Consider the following 20,481-nt stretch of genomic DNA (forward strand, 5'->3'; position numbering starts at 1 on the left):
GTTTTGCAAATGCTCTGTACAAAAAAAGTGAGCTCATTACGAAGCAAATGCAGTATATGTAGCACGACTGGAAACTTCTTGACATCTACTTGTGGCTCAAAGCAACACGAAGAAGCTCAGCTTGTCTCAAACTCGTTTGACGCGCTTTTTACTGCCAAGTCATTAGGCTACGACACGCCTCGTCTATTTCATATTATCGCCATCCAACGCTCTTCCTCGCCTTCCGTTCACCTTTAGTCTTTCTAACCAGATTTTTTACATTACCAAGCCTGATTCATGCTGTTTTCTTTCGCGGTACAATCTTCCAGTAAACCTCAGACACGGCGCAAGACTAAGAGCGATTGCTATTTGTGTTGAGATATTTCCAGTCGGTAGGAACGTCAGAAGGGGCGACACTTAAATGCCCATTCTCTCCCAGCCTGTGCGTCCTAAGAACCGGAGGCTTCTGCAAAATGGAAGAAAACTGTTTTTTTTCTATAAATACATGGCCAATCATTCGCCTGTTTTCTATTCGTTCGTTTATTGCGTTTTCTTTTCGTTTCTACGTTTCCTAAGAAGGAGATAGAGGACATAATTTCTGGTTGTCTTGGATATTTGATTTTCTTATGTATTGCCAATAACTCACGACAGTAAATTTTTGGAGTTTGGTTAGCGCGTAACAGAGAAACCATTAGAGCAGCGGGAAGCGATCAGGGCCAATGGCGCCAACCCGGGCACAGATGGCCCGAATGAAGAATTTAATTTGCAGAAGGTAACGCAGCTTGTGTGAGAAAAGCCTTAAGGATGGAACGAACCTTTTTCCACTTGTATCGGTTCGAGTCGAATTTTTCCATCTACTGCATGAAGGGTTAGAAAAATCAAGGGGAGCCTTGGGATTACGTTCACTGGAGTGCAATGTCTTTACGGTTGGCAACCACCAAGGACTTTGGAAGTTAAGGGCAGTCCCTATTTCGTGAAGGGAAAACACGGATCACAGCTTTTGCTTTGCTATGACAGCTTCGAAGGCAGTGAGCTGGCCGTTGTCTTCGCGCATTTGTTCTTTCACGAATCGAACACGCCCTGCAGAAGTGAAAAATATATTACTGACACGCCCTGCAGAGATGAAAAATATATTATTAAGAGAGAATTAATATTTCCAGGACATCTCGTTGTGCAGATAAAAACAAGACGTAAACATGAAGTTAACTGCACCAATCGAGTAGGCCTTTAGGGAGCCTTGTATCGGTGGAGGGGAAATAAACTAATTAACATTTCACTGCGCAATGCAAGAACATATTAATAAACTCCAGGTGCTTTATTATTTCCGAGCCCTGCTATAGGGCAACCATCATAAACTGCTTATCGCTGCGCTTTGTTAAGCAGTACAATTTAAAACATTTTTTTAGGACGTCGAATAAATGGTGGTGTCCGCAAGCACGTATCGGCCATGTCTTTAGGCTGCCGATCGGGCCCGCGCCCCCACCTCCATCAGCCTCTGTTCTTCGACCCCTGGAAGCGTGCATAGCCTCCCTGGCAGCTTATGCGGCCGGGAAAGCCTCCGCCGCCTGACGCTTTGTGTACGTTTATAGTGCGCCGGGCTACCTTTGCCGCGTTTGTTGCCTTATAAGCTACCGCATTAATCTCCTTTTTTTCTTTAGCAGCTTCAAAAATGGTGATTATGAAAACATTTCGGAGTGGACCTGCATTTGGTAGCCAGTGCCCTTAATCCGAGACTCCGCTGGACCTAGGAGTCGCCCCTGTTCTTTAGGTCAGCTCTTCCTGAATTTTCGGGTCTTAGCAGGACAGTATTTTCTACCAGAGCCGAATTTCTAGTTCTCCTACCCCATATAGTCGCGTGGCACAAGTAATGGGCGAGTGACGAGAAAGGCTGCTTTCAAAACACAGGAAAAGACCATTAGAACATGCAGCGTGAGAAGCTGTTGTACGGTCATGTGGCTTAGACGATATGGAAAAGTTGATACTTTCCAAGAGCTGTCGCTTTTCTAGCTACCCCCATTCAAATTACACAATGGAGCAGCCGGGGATTCCGTTCCCGTGCCAAGCGGGCAAACCTCCGGCTTTTGCTCTCAATGTCCAATTCACTCCCCGCGGTGGTTGCCCTGCAGGAGCTTGTGAGCGGCGGCAAGCTTAAAAACTGTCCTTGAAGGTATTGGTGAGCGCTACAAAAAATAGGGAAAGGGACGAACACACAAGACAAGCGCTTTCTAACGAGTAGCTCATAAAAAAACTGTCACGTTCCAGCAGTACCCTTTATCCTGCACCTGCGTGCTTGAAAGTTATGCAGCCAACCAGGTTGATTTGCACCTCAATACTGAATTTTCCTATAGTATGATCACCCTTTTTCCGATTAAGAAACAAAACACGCCATTACCTATAATCAAGATCTGCTGTTCTCCCAAGGTTATAAAGAACTTTCGCAGCCCTATTCAGTCGCGCCCTGAAGACTACGGGCGAGACCCCTTGGTGATCGTGTCAATTTCAACGCTCCCAACACACTCTGGGGGAACGCGCGTGGATAAAAGCGCAGGTGAAAGCTAGCGGTATTGTCGTCCATGCTGGGCCTGACTTCTCACACCGACCCTGTACATCCAACGCGGGTGGAATAACTCCATGACTCGGGACAGGTGTACGGACCTTACCTTCGCCACAAAAAAAAAAACTAGATACGCACAGAGTTTTCGTTTTCGGATTTATTTGGCAACATGCAAAGTTGGGGCTGCAAAGATTACGAATGCTAATGTAACAGAGGAACAACTATAGCGGTTCTGAAAACAGGCCTGAATCAAATTGAAATGTTATTAGACTAAGTTTCGGAATCACTTCTGCATCGCCTACAAAATGTTATAAATTACGAATGATAAATACAATGAATAAAATATCATTATGCCCTCAAAACATGCCCAGTCGAAGTCTCCGAGAGGTCAGTAAGCAGCGGTGATCTCCATTATTTAGACAAGACGAAGGTCACTAATATGTTTGAGCGGAGTCAAAGACTGGGCACACGGCACCGCTAAGCGGTCGCATTGGTGCGTCGCGTAAGCAGTGGAACGCAGCTCCGAACGCTGGCAGGTGGCGCAGCGGGAAATTGACACGCTGCTCGGGTGGCAGCCGCTGGTGGACGGCGTAGCTGTGTGCCTTGTAGGCGTCGTCGCTGCTCTCGCAATTGTCGCGAGCAAAGTGGGCAAAGAAGAGCTGCTCGGACGTGAAGTTTGGCAGCGACGCTAACCGAAAGTCGATGTTCCAGATGCGTTTCAGGTGCAGCATCTCCTGTGTACGAAAAAATAAAACATATTTTGTATGAGGCCCCAAAAACGTAGTGCCGAGACAGTGCATGAATTTTTATCTTTAGTGTTGGACGACGTCTGCGTCTATGCGCGTTAAGTTAGATGGTTTATGGCTGTTTAACGTCCCAAAGCGACTCGAACTATGAGGGACGCCGTAGTGAAGGGCTCCGGAAATTTTGATCACCTGGGCTTCTTTGACGTGCACTGTCATGGGGCACAGTACACGGGCCTCTAGAATTCCGCCTCCATCGAAATTTGACTGCCGCGGTCGAGATCAAACACGCGTCTTTCACATCGGGTAACCAGCCAAGCGCCATAACCACTGATCCATCGCAGCGCCCTGAAGTTAGATGGATCATTATTGTGTAGCGATAGCTGCATTACAGTAGCATTTCGAGCCTTCAACGTGGTGGCGCCGCCACCCTGTGGCTGTTATAGTCACTGGAACGGGAAAAGTGCCGCATTCGTTTTCTCTCGGCGCCACAACGGCGCGCCAGCGCGCGTGCGCTTCCGATTCATTCTCCACAGTCACGTGGTCATTCCCCGCGATAAATGGACCGCTCGCTTCTTTCTCGCGGCCGCCGATACACAACACATTTCGTCCGGAGAATTACGTACCGCTGGCTCTTGTGGGCCGAGATATGCGTGCACAGCAGTTCCAGTCGCCTATTGACGCTTGTGCATTTGATGCCTGCATAACGACGTCTAAGAATGCGTGGATGCCGCGCTTTTGGGTGCAGCAATCGACGGTAATCGGGCAAAACGCTGTTTGCCATTCCCTGTGGAAAAAAAAGACTCCAAGCGACGAGCTATATGGCTCCACACAATCCGGCGGGAGAGTTTTGTTCCTACGAACAATACTCGCAAGTTTTTTCGAGACCGTTCGCGTGATGCATACGCAAGCAAAAATTCAGGGGAGCACTTAAGTCTCCCTACGTGCGACAATGCGATAGCATTTGTGCGTTCCAATGCGTTGTTTGGGATCCTTTAATCGGACCAGGCCAAATTTCGAGCTCACCATCGCGTTTTCCGCCGTCGAATTTGGTTGCACATCGATTTTGGTCCAAATCGGCCGAGGTGAAATTTGAGGGGTGGTTGGGCCAAATTTGGGAGTGGTCCGGGCCAATTTGGAGGTCAACATCCTGTTCGCTGTAGTCGAATAAGGTTATGATTGTTTTTTGGGGGGGAAGCAAATGGCACAGTATGTCTTATAGAAGGGTAGCGGATCGGGCTAGTTGGTGCAGATTTGACATTTTCAGAAGCGCTAAAACACCGAGGACGCAGAGGGAACAGACAGGGACGAGCGCTCGTCCCTGTCTGTTCCCTCTGCGTCCTCGGTGTTTTAGCGCTTCTGAAAATGTCAAGTATGTCTTATATATCGTTGGACACCTGAAACGCGCCGTAAGGGAAGGGATAAAGGAGAGAGTGAAAGAAGAAAGGAAGAGAGAGGTGCCGTAGTGGAGGGCTCCGGAATAATTTCGACCACCTGGGGATCTTTCACGTGCAATGACATCGCACAGCACACGGGCGCCTTAGCGTTGTGCCTCCGCTAAGTCGCCCGTGTGCTGTGCGATGTCAGGTTTGACAAAGTTTTTGGTGCAAATCGGTGAAAGTCAAATTTCAGTGTTGGGTGGGCCAATTTTGGGAGTGGCTACGGCAAATTTGGAGGTCCCCATTGTGTCCGCGGTAGTGAAATCCGGTTGGACATCGAATTTGGCTCATATCAGCCAAGGTCAAATCTCTCTCCATACAAGCCTTCTAATGTACGAGTGACACATCCGGTCATACAGCCGCGGACAGACTTTCGTTACATGAACTCAGAAAGGCTTCCGCCTTAACAGTTATAGGTTTTTATCTCCTAATTAGCAAGTGGCCAACGGTATGCTTCATTCATTGCTGTTAGAGCAGGCACAATTCGCAAAACCAAAATTTTCTGTATAAAATGCACAGCGCGCGGCCGTGGCTTCAGCGGCGCTGGACCAAATATGGCGCCGGAACGGCGGCTCCGGGGATGGTTGCGGTACTTTTCCTTGCAGTACTTTTCCCGTTCCAGTGACTTTACTGGCGGCGCTTCCACCCTGTAGCTGCGCCGCTATCCCGTGCCTGCACCGCCAAGCTGTCACGAGGTACGCCACGTGGTGCGGAGCAGCTGCCAGGGGCGCGGCGCAGTGGGTGATCGCGTGGTTCGTCAAGTGGTTGGTCACGTGACCAGCCACGTGGTGCGGAGCAGCTGCTGCTGTTGGCGGCGCGGCGCGCCGGCGAAACCGAGATGCCTCAGCTGTGCGCATGCGCCGTGTCAAGTTGGACGAAGATGATGAAGGAACGCCGAGCGAAACGGAGCGGCGAAAGAATGACTTTAAAATTGAACTGAGCATGGTCCACTCGACCACATGTAACTATCGCCTCACTCCAGGTTTAACCAGAGCTAAACCACCGCCATTATTTTTAAGGCAACTGAACAAAAGCTGCTACAAAGGGGATAAAGAGTTCGGGAACTCTTGTTAGAGTTATCATATAGTTGTAAACGCAATTCCGAAGGCTTCCTCCCATAATCATCTCACGGGTGTGGCAAACAGCTTCTCCGAAATGGACGCAGTGTGAAGGAGGGGATATGGCCGCCTGCTGTTAAAGCCAAGCATTGGTGCTCTTGGAATTAGTGGTTAGCTCATACTGCTAAACAGCGAGAGAGCAAAGTGGAACAAGAAAGAGCACACTTTGACACGAGCGCTACTATGGTCGTTTCTTTACCAGTACAACTATGGCCATTTTATGTACAACTATGGCCATTTCTTTAGCAGTACCGCGCGACGATCGGCCCGCCCGCTTGTCGTCGCCTTATAACGGCGCAGAGCGGCGAAACAAGCGAAAATAAGTGCATTTGATACGCATGCGCTTATTAACGCGAAAGCATTACTAGACTATGTCGCCACCGGAAGTTTCCGCAAAATATGTCGCCGGGTGTGACGTCATCAGCTGTTAACGCCTTCAGTCATGACCTGAAGTAGGATGTGGCGAAGTATATAAAGCCACTGATTAAACATATCGATCAAGAGTCATCAGTTACCTGTAATTAACGTTAGTCGTTGATAACTACCTCAAATAATAATAATAATCATTGAGCGTTATTTTTGGTCAAAAATAATGACCCTGCATAACTGGCGTAATCAATGGGACTTATTAATGGTCGTAATTAACTGCGTTAGATAATGCGCATAATAGTGAAATCCGGTGACGTTAAAGTAGTGTGACGTCATCCATGCGTTTGATGACGTCACGCCTAGAAACACTCAGAGAACCGCAACAAAAGAGTACACATCGTCGAGTGGTAGGATCGGAGATCGAAGAGCGGTGGTTCGGATCTTAACGGAGTGGGTAAGTATGTGCAGAAAGGCGTCGACTAGGCGTCGTCGGCAAACGCTAATGCTCTGGCATTTCTCCAAAGCAGTCTCTGCAGTGATCTCTAAATTTTTCTCGCTGGTTCCACCGCTGTGAGCAGTGATCACTGACAAGCCGGCGGGTTGATGTTAGCGCGATATTTTAAAGTGGCTGGGTCTGCACGCACGAAGCGCCAGCAAGAAAGGAGAAGAAAAATAAGATAACTAGCGCTCACTTCCTTGCTCACCTGTAAGCATTGTGAAAGCAAGAAAACTTAGTGTAGCCGCCACAGGAAATTGTCCGCTTTTGGCGATCATCGAGGCACGCAAGACGAAGTCCAGGACACAGGTTTCAGCGCGGCGTCCCTCGCAATATAGGAAAAGAGCCCCTGCTTGTTAGAGGGTTGGTTATCAGTATGAGTGAATCATCCTGCTTGTTATTTTTCTTTCTTGCGTGCGCTCTGTGTGCGTACACCTGGCATAACCAAGAAATATGTAGTTGAAGTCACCGACCGTGTCGTGTGCTATCCATTGCCCCATATTGGTGCTGCGCTGTTTGATGGTTGAGCTGTTAAAGCTTTACAAACCACACGTTGATTGATCAGAATTGGGTTACATGACGCCACGTTATCATGTGTTAAATTTTAACGATAGCCGAAAACTTTTTCTACAAGACTACGCCGCCGCGGTGGCTCAGTGGTTATGGCGCAGTGCTGCTGCTGATCCGGAAGACGCGGGTTCGATCCCAGCCGCGGCCGTCGAATTTCGATGGAGGCGACATTCTAAGCCCCGTGTACTGCGGGTTGTCAGTGCACGTTAAAAAACCGCAGGTGGTCGAAATTTCCGGAGCCCTTCAATATGGCGTCCCACATCACCCGGGTTGCTTTGGGATATTAAACCCCGATAAACCGTATGCCTTTTCTACAATACTGCTACCGTAGAATAACCAAGCGACTGTCTATTGAACAATAAATGACCATTTTCCGCATCTACTGTATCAATAAGGTACGCTGAAATGGCAAAATGTGGCTCTCGGCCGTCTCTCCAGTTGCGAATGCATTTGCGCGGCTTCGATGAGTCAATCTCAATCTAAGTCAGGAATTGCAAACATTTAAGCGAAAGGAAGGTCGTTCGTGGTCTCCTGGCAATACCTCCCACACGTTTTTAACGAAGCGCACCCAATATATCCGCACAGACACAAAATTAGTTGCTGTTACTTTATTTTGCGCTTTGATAAGCCTTGTCGGGATGCTTCTCTGCAGTTTCGGGGGGGGGGGGGGGGGCTGTAAAAGCACGCTTTCCAAAACCTTTTAATGTGCTTTAGTGCACTGTCGTTGGATGCGTAAAGGAATCTACAGAACTCCTTACCTCTCACTACGGCGCAGGAAAGGGCGGATATCCTGTGCTCCTAAAAATACGTTTTCAGTGAAGATCGCTATAATCAACTCAAATGCCTCAAATAAACTAGTTTCATACACACTCTGCTCTCGTAACGCACTACCATATGACGATGGAGAACATATCACAAGTAAATGTAGTCTGCGTCTCCACCCGAACTTGGTACAGGGGCTGGAATAACTCTGGAGCCTCATTAACCCTTTTTTTTGTTTCCAGTCGTATCCTTGTCCTGTTCATTTTTAATATTGAAGTCAATTCCACTCTAAAGCAGATTATTTAACGAAATCTTAATACTGAAAATCTGTTGCCCCTTTCTTGCTTGCGGTCTTGCGTGCCGTGCCAAGATTGTTTACTTCGTTTAAGATCATACGAAATATCGTGAACCTGTGTTTGTTGTCCGTGTTTGTTGTCCAATCTTCGCTCTTCTTTTTCTCTCCTTGAACATTCGCGTGGCCAAAGACAAACACATCCGTATGCAGTGCCATGTCTGCGTGCGGTAAGGAAGTTTAGGTTGTCTACTTATTTCATAGCCCTCCCCTCCACTTCGGGACAATAAAACCCCAAATCCCAATTTCTTTTAATATTACATGTTCTTCTTTGCAAATCTTGTTGAGTTTTTACCGTATTCCCGCAAATATCTGAAGTTTTAGCCGCGTGCAGACGTACTGGTTGCATGCACAGGCTACAATTGCTTCGAAAAACGTTTCAGCTAGCACCACTTCATGGCATCAATACAACTGCCAAGGGACGCCGAAGTATGCTTATCTTCCCTAGGCTTTCTGTTTGGTGCATCATACTCTTAATTTCTTTAAGCCATGAAGCCCAGCATACTTCACAACAAACATGCTTAGTCTACAGCCAATTTTCGCTCGTGGCCAATTCGCTGTCGCTGCTAGGTCTAATTAGACGTAATCGGAGGGAACGCTTCGAGGCGGAGGGTGCGGACGTGCGCCGCATGGGCTCCGCAGATTTTGACCCACTGAGACCGCAAAAGCTCATCAAGCCATCAACCGTTGCTTGGACCGAAGACCCCCTAAGGGCAGGACCACGAGGATACCACTTTCGGACCGGTAGGCCAATTTTTCAGGTTTTTATCGCGTTCTGAAAGACGCCACGTAGCCACAGCGGAGAACGCATCGTTAGGCCTAGCACGGGGCCGGCGCCTGCCCGGCACCCGCAAACGTGGAAGTCAGCCCCACGGTAGCTACGGGAACTAGCACAATACCCGCTATTGAAAATACCGATTTCGGACCCACCCCCAGCGAAAGGGCCCACATTTCGCCAGAAGTTCATGAGGACATGGAGGCGAATCACCTCGACGATCTCTCCGACTCCGAGGCATCGGGGACCGGCGAGCGCGGGGACACCAGCATGCAGGACGCTTCGGCCGGACTGCACGAACAGCCAAAAAGTGAATTAGATTGGACCCTATACCAATCCCGACGGCAAAAACAAGCTCACAAGCGCGGTTTACGGCGAGCCGCCATTTTGAAAGACGGGGAGCCCCACTCGGGGCAGAACAATGGCAAGATGGCGCCGGCGGATGACGCAAGGCAGAGCAGCTCAGCGGGCGGTGCAGCGACAGGTGGCGTGACATCAGCCACGTCAGCTACAGGCGCGAATAACACAGGAGAAAGGGAAGCGGCGCGGCAGCCGCGGCGCAGGGCCCCGCCACTCCCGAGAGGCGATGCAAAGATTATCATCAGACCAAAAAACGGCCTACCGGTCAGAACGCTCAAGGGGTACAGAGTGGCCCAAGCCACAGTACAAGCGTGCAAGAACCAGTGTAAGGACGAGGACTTCATTATATGACTTAGGCCAGGCTCTAACATCATCATCGAACACTCCAAAAGAAGACGTCGCCAGAATGATCAGAAGAATAACCAACCTGAACGTGGAAGGCCATAACTACGCAGTAAACGCCTACGTAACGGTACCAGAAGACTTCAAGAGAGCGGTGGTCCACGGGATCGACGCCGGAACATCGGAAGAATTTCTTAAAGCGAAGCTACGACTGCGGTCCCAAGGAGTTACGGTCCTCGGAGCCAGGATGTTGGGGAAGTCACAGACAGCCGTCATTACCTTCGACGGCCCCTACATCCCAAAACAAGCAATCTACGGCGGGGGCGAGCTGACGTGCTACCCGTACCGTCCCACAAGGCAGGTCTGCTACGTATGCCATCAACAGGGACACAGGTCGGACGTGTGCCCGACACCAAACGTCAAGACCTGCAGGCAATGCGGAGCACAGAATCCGCCGGAGGGGCACACATGCCAACCAAAGTGCCTGAACTGCGGGAGCGACCACGCCACCGGAGCCAGGAACTGCCAACAGCGCCTTAAAACATCAAGAGAACTGCGAGGCCCGGTCTACAGAAACAACAACAGCAAATGGAAAGAACAGCCAAAGCAGCGGCACCACCCGAGATAGTTCAGCTCCGAACGAGACTCGAACCGCTCCAGGAGCCGATCTCGGAGCCGGACCCGGGGGCCGCGGGACCAGTCCGGGAGTCGCTCACGGAGCCGGTCGCGGAGAAGATCACGGTCCTTCCCGCCGCTGACCCCGGCCATCAAGAACGGGCAGCAGCAACAAAACAAGCAAGGGCAAACCCACCAGGGCGAAGGCACCAAGGTGAGCTGGGGAGCAGGCCCTTCCAGTTCCTTGTCTCCGCACTGAGGTAATAACAACAGTAACGACCAAAAGAATAACCCTAGCAAAAGGAAGAAACAACTAGAGGAAGATAACAGGCAACTCAGGCAGCAATTAGAGGCCAGTCGCAAATTAATAGAAGAGCAAAGCAAAAAGATTGAAGAGCTTGCGGGTCTGATTAGAGGCCAAGGGACATGTAGCCCTTCTCCTAAACCGCAACAGCAGCCGCATAGTCAGCCAGAAGCATCAAAAGTAGAAGGCCAAGACGACCTCGCCAAATTTATGGCAGAAGTAAGACAGAAGTTACAAATAATGGAACAGCGCGTAGAGATGATAGGGACAGAAGTCCGAAACCATCGCAAGCAAAAACTATCGGAAGGCGTCAAGGACAAATTCGACGTCCGCCGACCAATTCAGGAAACGAGCAACCTAGAAAATTAATCATGGCCGGCGCAACCAAACGCAGCCAAAACAATGATATCTTAGAAGTCTGGCAATGGAATTGCAGAGGGTATAAGAAGAAGAAGGGGCTATTACAAAAATATATAAACACGCATTTAACACCACCCGACGTAGTAGCGCTACAAGAAACAAACATCACACCGTCACTCCAGGGCTACACATGCTACGTAAACCCTGAAGGCAACAAAACAGCAATACTCATTGCCAAACACATAGTCGCTATAGCACACTACAGCATAGCCGACACGGACGTGGAACACGTCTTTACCGAAATTATTCTAAAGAAGAAAAGGCAGGGTAGCAGCACCTTCGTGGTCAACATCTACAGCTCCCTGAATCAGAAAACTGCAAAATTCCAAGAACTCTTTCACGGTGTTAGCAGACTAGCGCGAGGAAACAAACTAGTTGTGGTGGGAGATTTCAATGCCAAGGACCCAAGCTAGGGGTACAAGGTATCTGACAAAAAGGGCAAACACATAAAGGAAGCGGCGGAGGTATTGGGATGTCAGCTAGTGACAGACCCCAGCACCCCCACCAGAACCGGGAACAGCGTCAGCATGGACACCTGCCCAGACTTAACCTACGTCAAAAGAACAGGACGGGCGACATGGAAAAACCTCTTTGAAATTTTAGGGAGCGATCACTACATTATTCGCACGCAAATCACATCGGCAAAACTTCAACGCCGAATTGGAACCACGAAAATTACGGACTGGAACGCGTTCAGAGAGGCATGCAAAGAGAGCCAGCGCGAGAGCATAGACTCAATTGAGGCATGGGGGAGCATGCTCAAAGAGAAGCAACGCAAATACACCAAAGAAATAGACAGAACAGAGCAGACACCCGAGGTAGACTCCAGGCTCCTCAAATTATGGGAAGCACGCAGAGGCCTAACCAAACGGTGGAAAAGACAGAGGTGCAATAGAAAGCTCAAAATCAAAATAACAGAAATAACAAAGAAAGCGGAGGCCTACGCGAAACAGCTGGCTAGAACAAATTGGCAGCAGTTCAGCAATTCCCTTAGCGGAACACTTAGTACAGCCAAAACATGGCACATACTGAAAGCTCTCCTGGACCCAACGAAAACGAAAAGCGAAAACAACAAGGCGATACATAGACTGGTCCATCAGTTCCAGGGACCGGACTCGGAGCTCATAAAACAAGTCAAGTATAAATGTTTCGGAGACGACAACCCAGCAGCCTACACGGGCCATTACCAAGACAAGAAAATCTTGAGTTAGACAGGCCAATAACAAGGGAGGAAGTCTACGCGGCCATAAGAAGCTCGGCCAGAAACACGGCTGCGGGAGCAGACAAAATCAATAACGCAATCATCCACAACCTAAGCGACGGGATGGTCGAGGAATTAACAGAATACCTAAATAAGCTATGGGACAATGAGACCGTCCCGGATGACTGGAAACACGCGGACATAGTAATGATCCCAAAACCAGAGAAAAAGTTGCAGGTCGAAAATCTCAGACCGATATCCCTTACATCGTGCCTTGGCAAACTATATGAAAGGATAATAACGAGACGCCTACAAGATCATATGGAAGACAACGAGCTATACCCACAGAGCATGTTTGGCTTTAGAAGCAAGTTATCAACGCAAGGCGTACTACTCCAAATTAGAGACGAGGTTTTGACCGACGTCCCGAGACGAGGAGAGCACGTAATCATGGCGCTAGACAATAAAGGGGCGTTCGACAACGTCAGCCATAAGGCAATACTAACAGGCCTCAGCAACTTGGATTGCGGCAAAAAAATATACGGGTATGTATTTCTAACAAACCGCACAGCAACGATAGGACTGGGTGAAATTCGCTCCGAGCGTTTCCACACGCCCTCTAAAGGAACGTCGCAGTGATTAGTAATATCCCCAATCCTCTTCAACATCTCGATGATTGGCTTAGCAAAACAGTTGGAAAATGTTGAAGGCGTACGACACGCAATATATGCCGACGACATCACAGTGTGGGTCACGAAGGGCTCGCTCGGTGGGAAAGAGGGAAAGTTACAGGAAGCAGCCACATGCGTAGAGAACTATGTCAGAGATAGAGGCCTTGCTTGCTCAACAGAAAAATCAGAGCTCTTAAGAATCTGGAGAAGCAGACAAAATCACACAGTACCGGAGGAGGAGGAACGCAGGATAAACGTCTGTCTAGAAGGACAACCGATTCCGGAAAACAACGATCATTAGAATACTGGGAATGTATATCCAATCGAACCAAAGATGCACACACACCCTAAAATTAATCAAAGCCTCAGCGACGCAAGTGGCGCGCATGATAACCAGGGTCTCCAGAAGGAGGCACGGCCTGCGGGAAAATGAGACTTTAACACTCGTCAGAAGCCTCGTAGTAAGCAGAATAACATACAGCCTCGCATACTACAACTGCACTAAGGGAGAAATGCTTCAGGCAGACACAATAATAAGGAAAGCATATAAGTTAACGCTCCACCTACCGCATGCAACCTCAACGGAGAAACTCCTAGCCCTGGGTTTGCATAACACCTTTGAAGAGCTGAGAGAAGCCCAACTTGCGGCGCAGCTACAAAGGCTAAAACAAATCTAAGCTGGGATAGCGCTCCTAAATAGGTGTGGCTACGAAGGTGCGCTGCAAGAAACAAGAACAGAGCGGATACCTGACGAATATCGCAACACACTCAGGATAGCCTCGATACCGAAAAACATGGATCCAAACCTGCATAAAGGACGCAGGGAAGCTAGGGCAAAATACGGTCAACAAATCCTAGCCGAAAAAGAAAACACACTGTACACAGACACGGCTGCGTACCCTAGAGATTCTCGAGAGATCAGAAGCAGAATGGTAGCAACGGCAATAAACTCTGCACACAGGGAAATAGCCACCGCATCATTCAAGGACTGTGCGGCCGAGGAAGCCGAAGAGGCTGCCATCGCCCTGGCGGCGGCGGAGGGCTACCGTATCCGAAGGTCTCTAACAATATTAACACACTCGCAAGCAGCATGCCGAAATTACATGAATGGCAAAATAGGACGGAAAGCTCTACATATCCTTAAATCGGCCAAAATGCCGCAAACCGAGGAACAACAACTGCAACACGTAATCATGTGGGTACCAGGACACACCGGGATCGCCGGGAACGTAGAGGCAGATAGGATTGCTCGAGAGCACACAAACCGAGCCTCCACTCCAACTGACCTCGACAACCCAGCAGCAGACCCGGTACCCCTGAGCTACTCAGACATTCTAAACTATCACAGGGGAACGGGACTCAAATATCCGCCACCCCATAACAGCCTTCACCAACAAGATGCAGTAGGCTGGAGGCTGCTGCAAACGGGGACTTTCCCCAATTGAAATACCTTAAGTAAAATCTACCCCACGCAATACAGCAGCAATTGTCCGTGGTGTGGAGAAAAACCCACGTTAATGCACATAACGTGGGTGTGTCAGAAAAAACAAGGCTCTAGCTGCAATACACACAAAACCCGAGTGCGGAACAGTGGGAGGGGATGCTCTCCAGCGAGGACCCGGCCGTCCAGCGCGGATTGGTGCGGAGAGCCTACCTGGCGGCATACCTCAGTGGAGCTCTGGACCAGGGGCCCAACCCTGTTAAGACTGGCTGCAATAACTTATCGGAAGATGAAGAAGACAGCCCGCGACCGCTAATAACACTTTTTAATATCAAATATAAATAAAGTTCTTCCTCCTCCTCCTAGACGTAATCGCTCTGCATACAGTAATTTATTGCTACTGTAACCTCTTTTTTTACTTATTTATGTATTCCTTTGATATTTAAATGTTATCGATGTACTTGAGCTCTGTAAATCCTTCGACAATAATTTTATTTCGCCCCTGAGTTACTCAGCTTGACTTGATATCTAGCAAATCGGTTGTTTCTGAATTACGAGCTGACGTTATTTTTTCTACGTGAGGCTTTTAAGAGAACAGAAAGGGGCTGCCTTTCGCAACAGAGCTCGACAATAAGTGAGCTGTGATGCTATCCGTCTAGATATAAAACAATCTGCATATAATATAACTTGGTGTATAATAACTTCTTATGGTGCGAAATATTTCAAACACGGCTAACAATACAGTAGCCATAGAAGTGATCTGTGGTCAAGGAGCTGATAAACCACACTTGAACTGACAGAATGTGGAAGCGCACATAAAAAATTTGGCTGCACTAACCTTTGTTAACATACTGCGCCTAGCACAGCTGACGTATTGGTCATGTCTGTTTATCTGACTCTTCCGTACGCTTCAAATATTATCACGTTACCAGTAAAGAACGCCATAAATAATCCAAATATCAACGTTTGACTTATGTTTATTTGAAAACAGTGAGAAGAAAAATCTAAAGGTGGGTAAGGAGGCATAGTAATTATTACATAGCAGTTTACTGCAAGTATAGAACAAGAATTTAGCGTGTTAGAATTGTCATAAGTGTGTTCAGCATTGAAAATTGCGGAATAAATATCTCGTACATAGTCGACCATTATTAAACAGGCCCATTGCACAGTCCTGTTTGAGCATAAGCGCTGCGTTATCATTGATCCGTGTTTCAGTTACACTAAGTTTTGATGCACTGCGTTTACATAACTACAAGCTCTTCAAACGTTTTCAAATTTTAGTGCTTTGAGAACAAACCCTCAATGCTGCGATGTCTTCTGGTAGGAAATTAGAATCCGAGCGATTACCAAGCAGTAGTTCGTTCGGAAGTTAGTCGGGCCAATGAGAGCCCGTGCACTTGTAGGCAACATTCGCAGGCGCGAAAAAGGAACGCGTTGCACTTTTTGTAACGACCATGGCAGTTTACAGCCATGTGACTACTTAATAGTTCAGAGTGTATCAGTGTCTTTCAAGGCCTTCCTCACCACAAGCAGCGCTTAGCGGAATTTTAATGCGGTGGTTCTCGACTCATGGCACACTAGTTAAGATTTCGACGTCGTCTCTCGGAGAAGGATGAGGAGGTGGAGGAGAGACTAATTATTACAGGAGAGGTCATTGCGCATTTTGCGTTGGTTTCCTCTCATCTAAACAGCTGAGTGCTTTCGCTCTTTGATGGGCTTCGGCAAGCTTCCGCTTCATGTTCCTGTTTCTTGCCTATCCCGGTGCATTCGCGTACACGGAAGGCTCGTTCAGAGCTTGTCATCACCCACGGAAAGCAGTCGCTACCAACCTTGAAGGCGGCGTGTGCCAAGGCGACGGCCACCGTGTGCGCCAGCAGCACGTAGCGCGCCTCGTCCACATCCACGACAACCTCGTCCCGCATCGACCCCGACGGCATGCTGTAGTCACGCGCCAGGCAGTCGAGCAGCTCCTCTAGCAGCCGGTGCGCCCTGTCCGTGAAGCGGAGCAGCGTGTTCTCGTCCGCCGCGCCGTCAACAAAGAGGGCTGGTGCCAGGCCGGCGTAAAGCCTGGTAGCCATGCGCGCCAGCTGAAAGGTGAACGCCGTGCCGTTGCCTGGCACCGAAGCGTTCACGATTCCGAATGGGACATACACCGCTTGGTGCCCCGGGCTGAACCTGGAGGGACAAGTTAAATGGTCTGCCGCAGCTGTGCGAACATTTTTGAACAAATTCATGCACTATATGTTTCGTATTTGAGTTTGAAGATCGCTCCCTGCTTGTTGTCTTTCTGTTAAACAAAGCGGTCCGCTGGCCAGTTGCTATCTTTTTCGTTGTAGAGCACCGAGATCTGGTACTATCAAATAAAAATAGAGCGCACTTTGAAAAAACTGGCTTAAAATCTACGTAATGCGCGAATAGAAAGATGTAAGAGGTGAAACAGAGTACGAATTGAGCAAAAAGTTCAACACGGAACGTGCGCTTGCTGATGAGCAGGAGCCCCACCAAAATAAAGCATTGAAATGTGAAACGATTCTGGTGCGTCTAACAATGCGTGTCGGCAGGATGGATATACCTTTCGTGATTAAACGCCCCGCGCTTGGCGTTTATTCGTTGCCGCTCCAGGCAGGCTCCCTATGTTTTTAATTTCTTTTATTTACCACATGCATTCTTTAATAAAGAGGGATGCAAAACTATGCAGGAGCATTTCAACTATTTCGCAACCCTATGCACTGTTTGCGGGCCATTAAACTAAACGAATAATGCCTTCACCATTTCCCACAGACGGAGTTTTAAGCTGTTGAGAAAGTGCGCTTCTGTGGTCAGCCTAGCATTACTTCACATACGAAGCCAGGACTGCGAGCCTGTTTTACGGGACACACTATTAAAGACTGAAATTGAGAGCGTGAAGAAAACTGGCCCGCCTGTGTTGTCCTTTTCTTTCTAGTGTCGTTGCGGTTGTGCCGCAGTTTTTTCAGCCGCGAATATTCTTGGCGTTTTAAGCATGAAACACTGGCCATTCCTTAAAACAAGATTCGGCCTCGCTATGCAAGCCTCGTTCACGATAATGAACATAAGGGCGCAGCAGTGGCTCAGTGGTTATGGCGTTCGGCTGCTGACCCAAAAAGCGCGGATGGCATCCCGGCCGCGGCGGTCTAATTTCGGGGGAGGTGAAGTTCTTGAGGCCCGTGTACTGTGCGATGTCAGTGCACGCTAAAGAACCTCAGGTGGTCGAAATTTCCGGAGCCTTTACTACTGCGTCCCTCATAGCTTGAGCCACGTTGGTACGTTATATGCTCACAAAACCGTAACCAACAGTTCTCATTGTCCTCTAGCGGAATATAGAAACTATTTTGTTTTTGTTGAAAGGATTGGCCGGAGCTCAAACTGTAGAAGCGATTATTTAACACTGTGGACAATATTTCATTCGGATAGCAAAAGTCGTAGCTTTTCGCGGCTCCACTGAGTACAGGTGCGAACGCGGCGAGTAGCTGCCACTAAGGATTGAATACCTGGCAAGTGTTCCGAAAGGGTCGCCGACGTCGCGCGGCCGTGTTCTTCGCGTCAGCTGCGCTAGCCGCTGGCTCTGGTGGGCCCTGGACGCCTCGTGGAACATGTGCAACGGACTGCTGCCAGATGAAAGGGCCTCTCTTGCGCAGTGGTCTTCTTTAAGAGACCACGGCGGAAAGAAACGGGCCAGTCTGAGACGCCTCAACATGAAGTGCACCACGTGGCGCGTGTTGGTGTCCACCCAAGAGTAGCGCCGCGTGCTGCGGAAGAACATGCTCTCAAGCTGAGATATCCATGCTCGAGTGGTGATGTCAGTGCCGCTGGCAAGGGTTAGCTTCGCATGTGCCTTCACAACGCACACAGGGAGCACGGACTCGACCGCGCGCAGGCACAGGGCCCACTTGGGAGTCGGAAAGAGAACGCGGCCAGCGGCTTGGACACTGTACAACTTGAGAAGATTCGTGCTATCTGGCAGAAAAGGCGCCACAGAGACAACTAGGCGGAAGCCGAGATAGTTGAGCAGAGGTCTTGGTCCTATCTCATCAAAAAGCTTTCTCAACTCATGGTCGAAGTAACCAGGATTGCTGTACTGTACTGTAGTGTTCCTCCTTAGGGTACCTTCAAACAGGATAGTGGCAAAGATCCGGAGACCCTTGTCTAGCTCGTCGAGGGGTACAAGTTTTACTTCTAAACCTGGGAAAAGCGGCCTTCTTTTCGCGATGCTTTTGAAGACGACCATGACATCTGACATGAGCTCGTAAAGCATGCCAGTGGTCTGAACGAGGTCGACGGACTCAGAAACAGCGGCACGAAACATCGAGACAATAGCGCTCCGGTGTTCGTCGCCACGGAAGAAGAGCGGTCGGGGCAGCTGCAGTTCGAGCACGGGCTGGCCGTACGTATTGTCAAGTGCCGCTTGCACACCGAGGAGGGCATCCAGTCCAAACTCACGCATAAGCCTTGCCGCAACTGACCATACGTCCAGTACGGTGACAAGAACACTGTTCTCGACAGGCCAGCGTTGCGCTGGCGGCCAAGCAGCGAATATTTGTCTCAGTTCTCTATTACTTTCGTCACCGTGCGGACTCATGCAGGCTTGATAGAGACGCTTCGCTTCGATTACATCGCTATGCGTGGTGTCCAGTATGTACTCTAGAACCTTGGTGTACATGGTATCTTCCATCATCGTATCTATGGATGTCGCCACACCAATGCCTGCCACTGGATTTTGCATCAAAAGCTCCCAATGGCTACACACATACTGGTAGAAATTGTCGCAAGGTGACACTTCATGGTTGAGGAGGCCAGCGAAATACTCACCGTCTTTTAAGCAAAAATCAGTTGAGCACCTGTACGCTTTAGTAAGTGGGACCACCCGTTGAGATGGGTATGTTCTGGGTGCGCGCGGAGTTGTGGCTGCGGAGGAGGCGTTCGGCCAGGCTGGGCCATGATCGGGATAAGTGAGCAAGACTATGACGCAGATCCACACAATGCACACAATCGCCAGGACGACGACAAGGTTACTCTCGGGGTACATAACGGTCGTCTGCTTCTCCAGCTCTCTTAGGATCTCATCTATCTCCTGTTTGCTCTGTTCTTGCGGTTCCGGTCCAGGCTCAGGCGTTGGTGGAAACTCCTGCATTTGTGGTTCGGGCTCGGGTGAAAGCTGTTTAGCGGAAGGTTTTTTTCGGGCAGGTGACGGTTCATCACTGCTGCCAGTCTTCTCGGCCGCCGCCGCTATTGCATTCCTGTTAACAGTTGACGACTTCTCTGACGATCCACTCTGACGCTTCTGAAGCACTGTGCCTTCAGTTGTGGCCATTGAACTCGTGCCAGCGGGTCCAACTGCCGGAGCGGATTCCCCGGGTGGTGATTTTATGGCCGTTGGCGTGCCCTGAGCGGAAGAGAAAGCATCGTCGCCGAGTTCATCCTCAATATTGTCTTCTGCTTTTCCGCTGGATACCTTCTCCGTATCTCCACGCGGTTTGGAAGCAATAGTATCATGTCTAGTTTTTTCGGTCTGAGTATAACCCGTGGTGTCTTGTCCCACTGATCCCTTGCGGTTGCTGGCAGTACTCTCTTTGGTGCCAGAAAAGCCAGAAATATTCGGTAAAATGGACCCTTCTCTGCATTCTGGCTTCGGAGCTGGGTTTACAACTACAGTCTCTGCCTCCTGTGATGCTGCTTTCGGCGACGGTCGTTCAGATGGCACGTTCTCCCCTTCAGCAGTATGAGTTGCCCCAGACGTTTCAGGCCGTGGTTTTGAGCTGTCTTCCAAAGCAAGCGTTTGTGGTTGCTCTGCGTCGGGTGATCTGGCTTCGCTCTCCATTGGAAAGGGGAGTCGATTTTCATCAAGGGCATCAGTCTGATGCGGAGCCTTTAGGATTACGTGATGCCCGGCATGACCTTGGCATTCTTCTGTGAGCCCATTGGCGACTTTCCTTTTCTCTTTCGCCACAGCTA

The 20,481-nt window shown here is 49.3% G+C and overlaps 1 protein-coding gene across 1 annotated transcript; it reads right to left on the reverse strand.

Annotated features, from left to right (window-relative positions):
- Positions 1-2,823: 2,823 nt before the first annotated feature.
- Positions 2,824-19,934, reverse strand: LOC144119051 (membrane metallo-endopeptidase-like 1). Its single transcript, XM_077651783.1, has 3 exons — positions 18,021-19,934; positions 16,341-16,686; positions 2,824-3,267 (listed from the first exon to the last, which is right to left on the reverse strand). Exons 1-3 carry the CDS (start codon positions 19,838-19,840, stop codon positions 2,968-2,970), a joined length of 2,466 nt encoding a protein of 821 aa, XP_077507909.1. The 5' UTR covers positions 19,841-19,934; the 3' UTR covers positions 2,824-2,967.
- Positions 19,935-20,481: the final 547 nt, after the last annotated feature.

Source organism: Amblyomma americanum, chromosome 2, assembly GCF_052857255.1.
Source record: "Amblyomma americanum isolate KBUSLIRL-KWMA chromosome 2, ASM5285725v1, whole genome shotgun sequence".
In the NCBI taxonomy this organism is placed as follows: Eukaryota; Metazoa; Arthropoda; class Arachnida; order Ixodida; family Ixodidae; genus Amblyomma; species Amblyomma americanum.

What these genes read in the sequence shown, in the direction of transcription:
- LOC144119051 (XM_077651783.1), bottom strand. Translation starts at nt 19,840, where the DNA reads ATGGCCACAACTGAAGGCACAGTGCTTCAGAAGCGTCAGAGTGGATCG. An exon ending in CCTTTCGGAACACTTGCCAG is followed by an intron (nt 16,687 to 18,020) that starts GTATTCAATCCT and finishes TTGTCCCTCCAG; the next exon opens with GTTCAGCCCGGGGCACCAAG. An exon ending in TGGCACACGCCGCCTTCAAG is followed by an intron (nt 3,268 to 16,340) that starts GTTGGTAGCGAC and finishes TTTCGTACACAG; the next exon opens with GAGATGCTGCACCTGAAACG.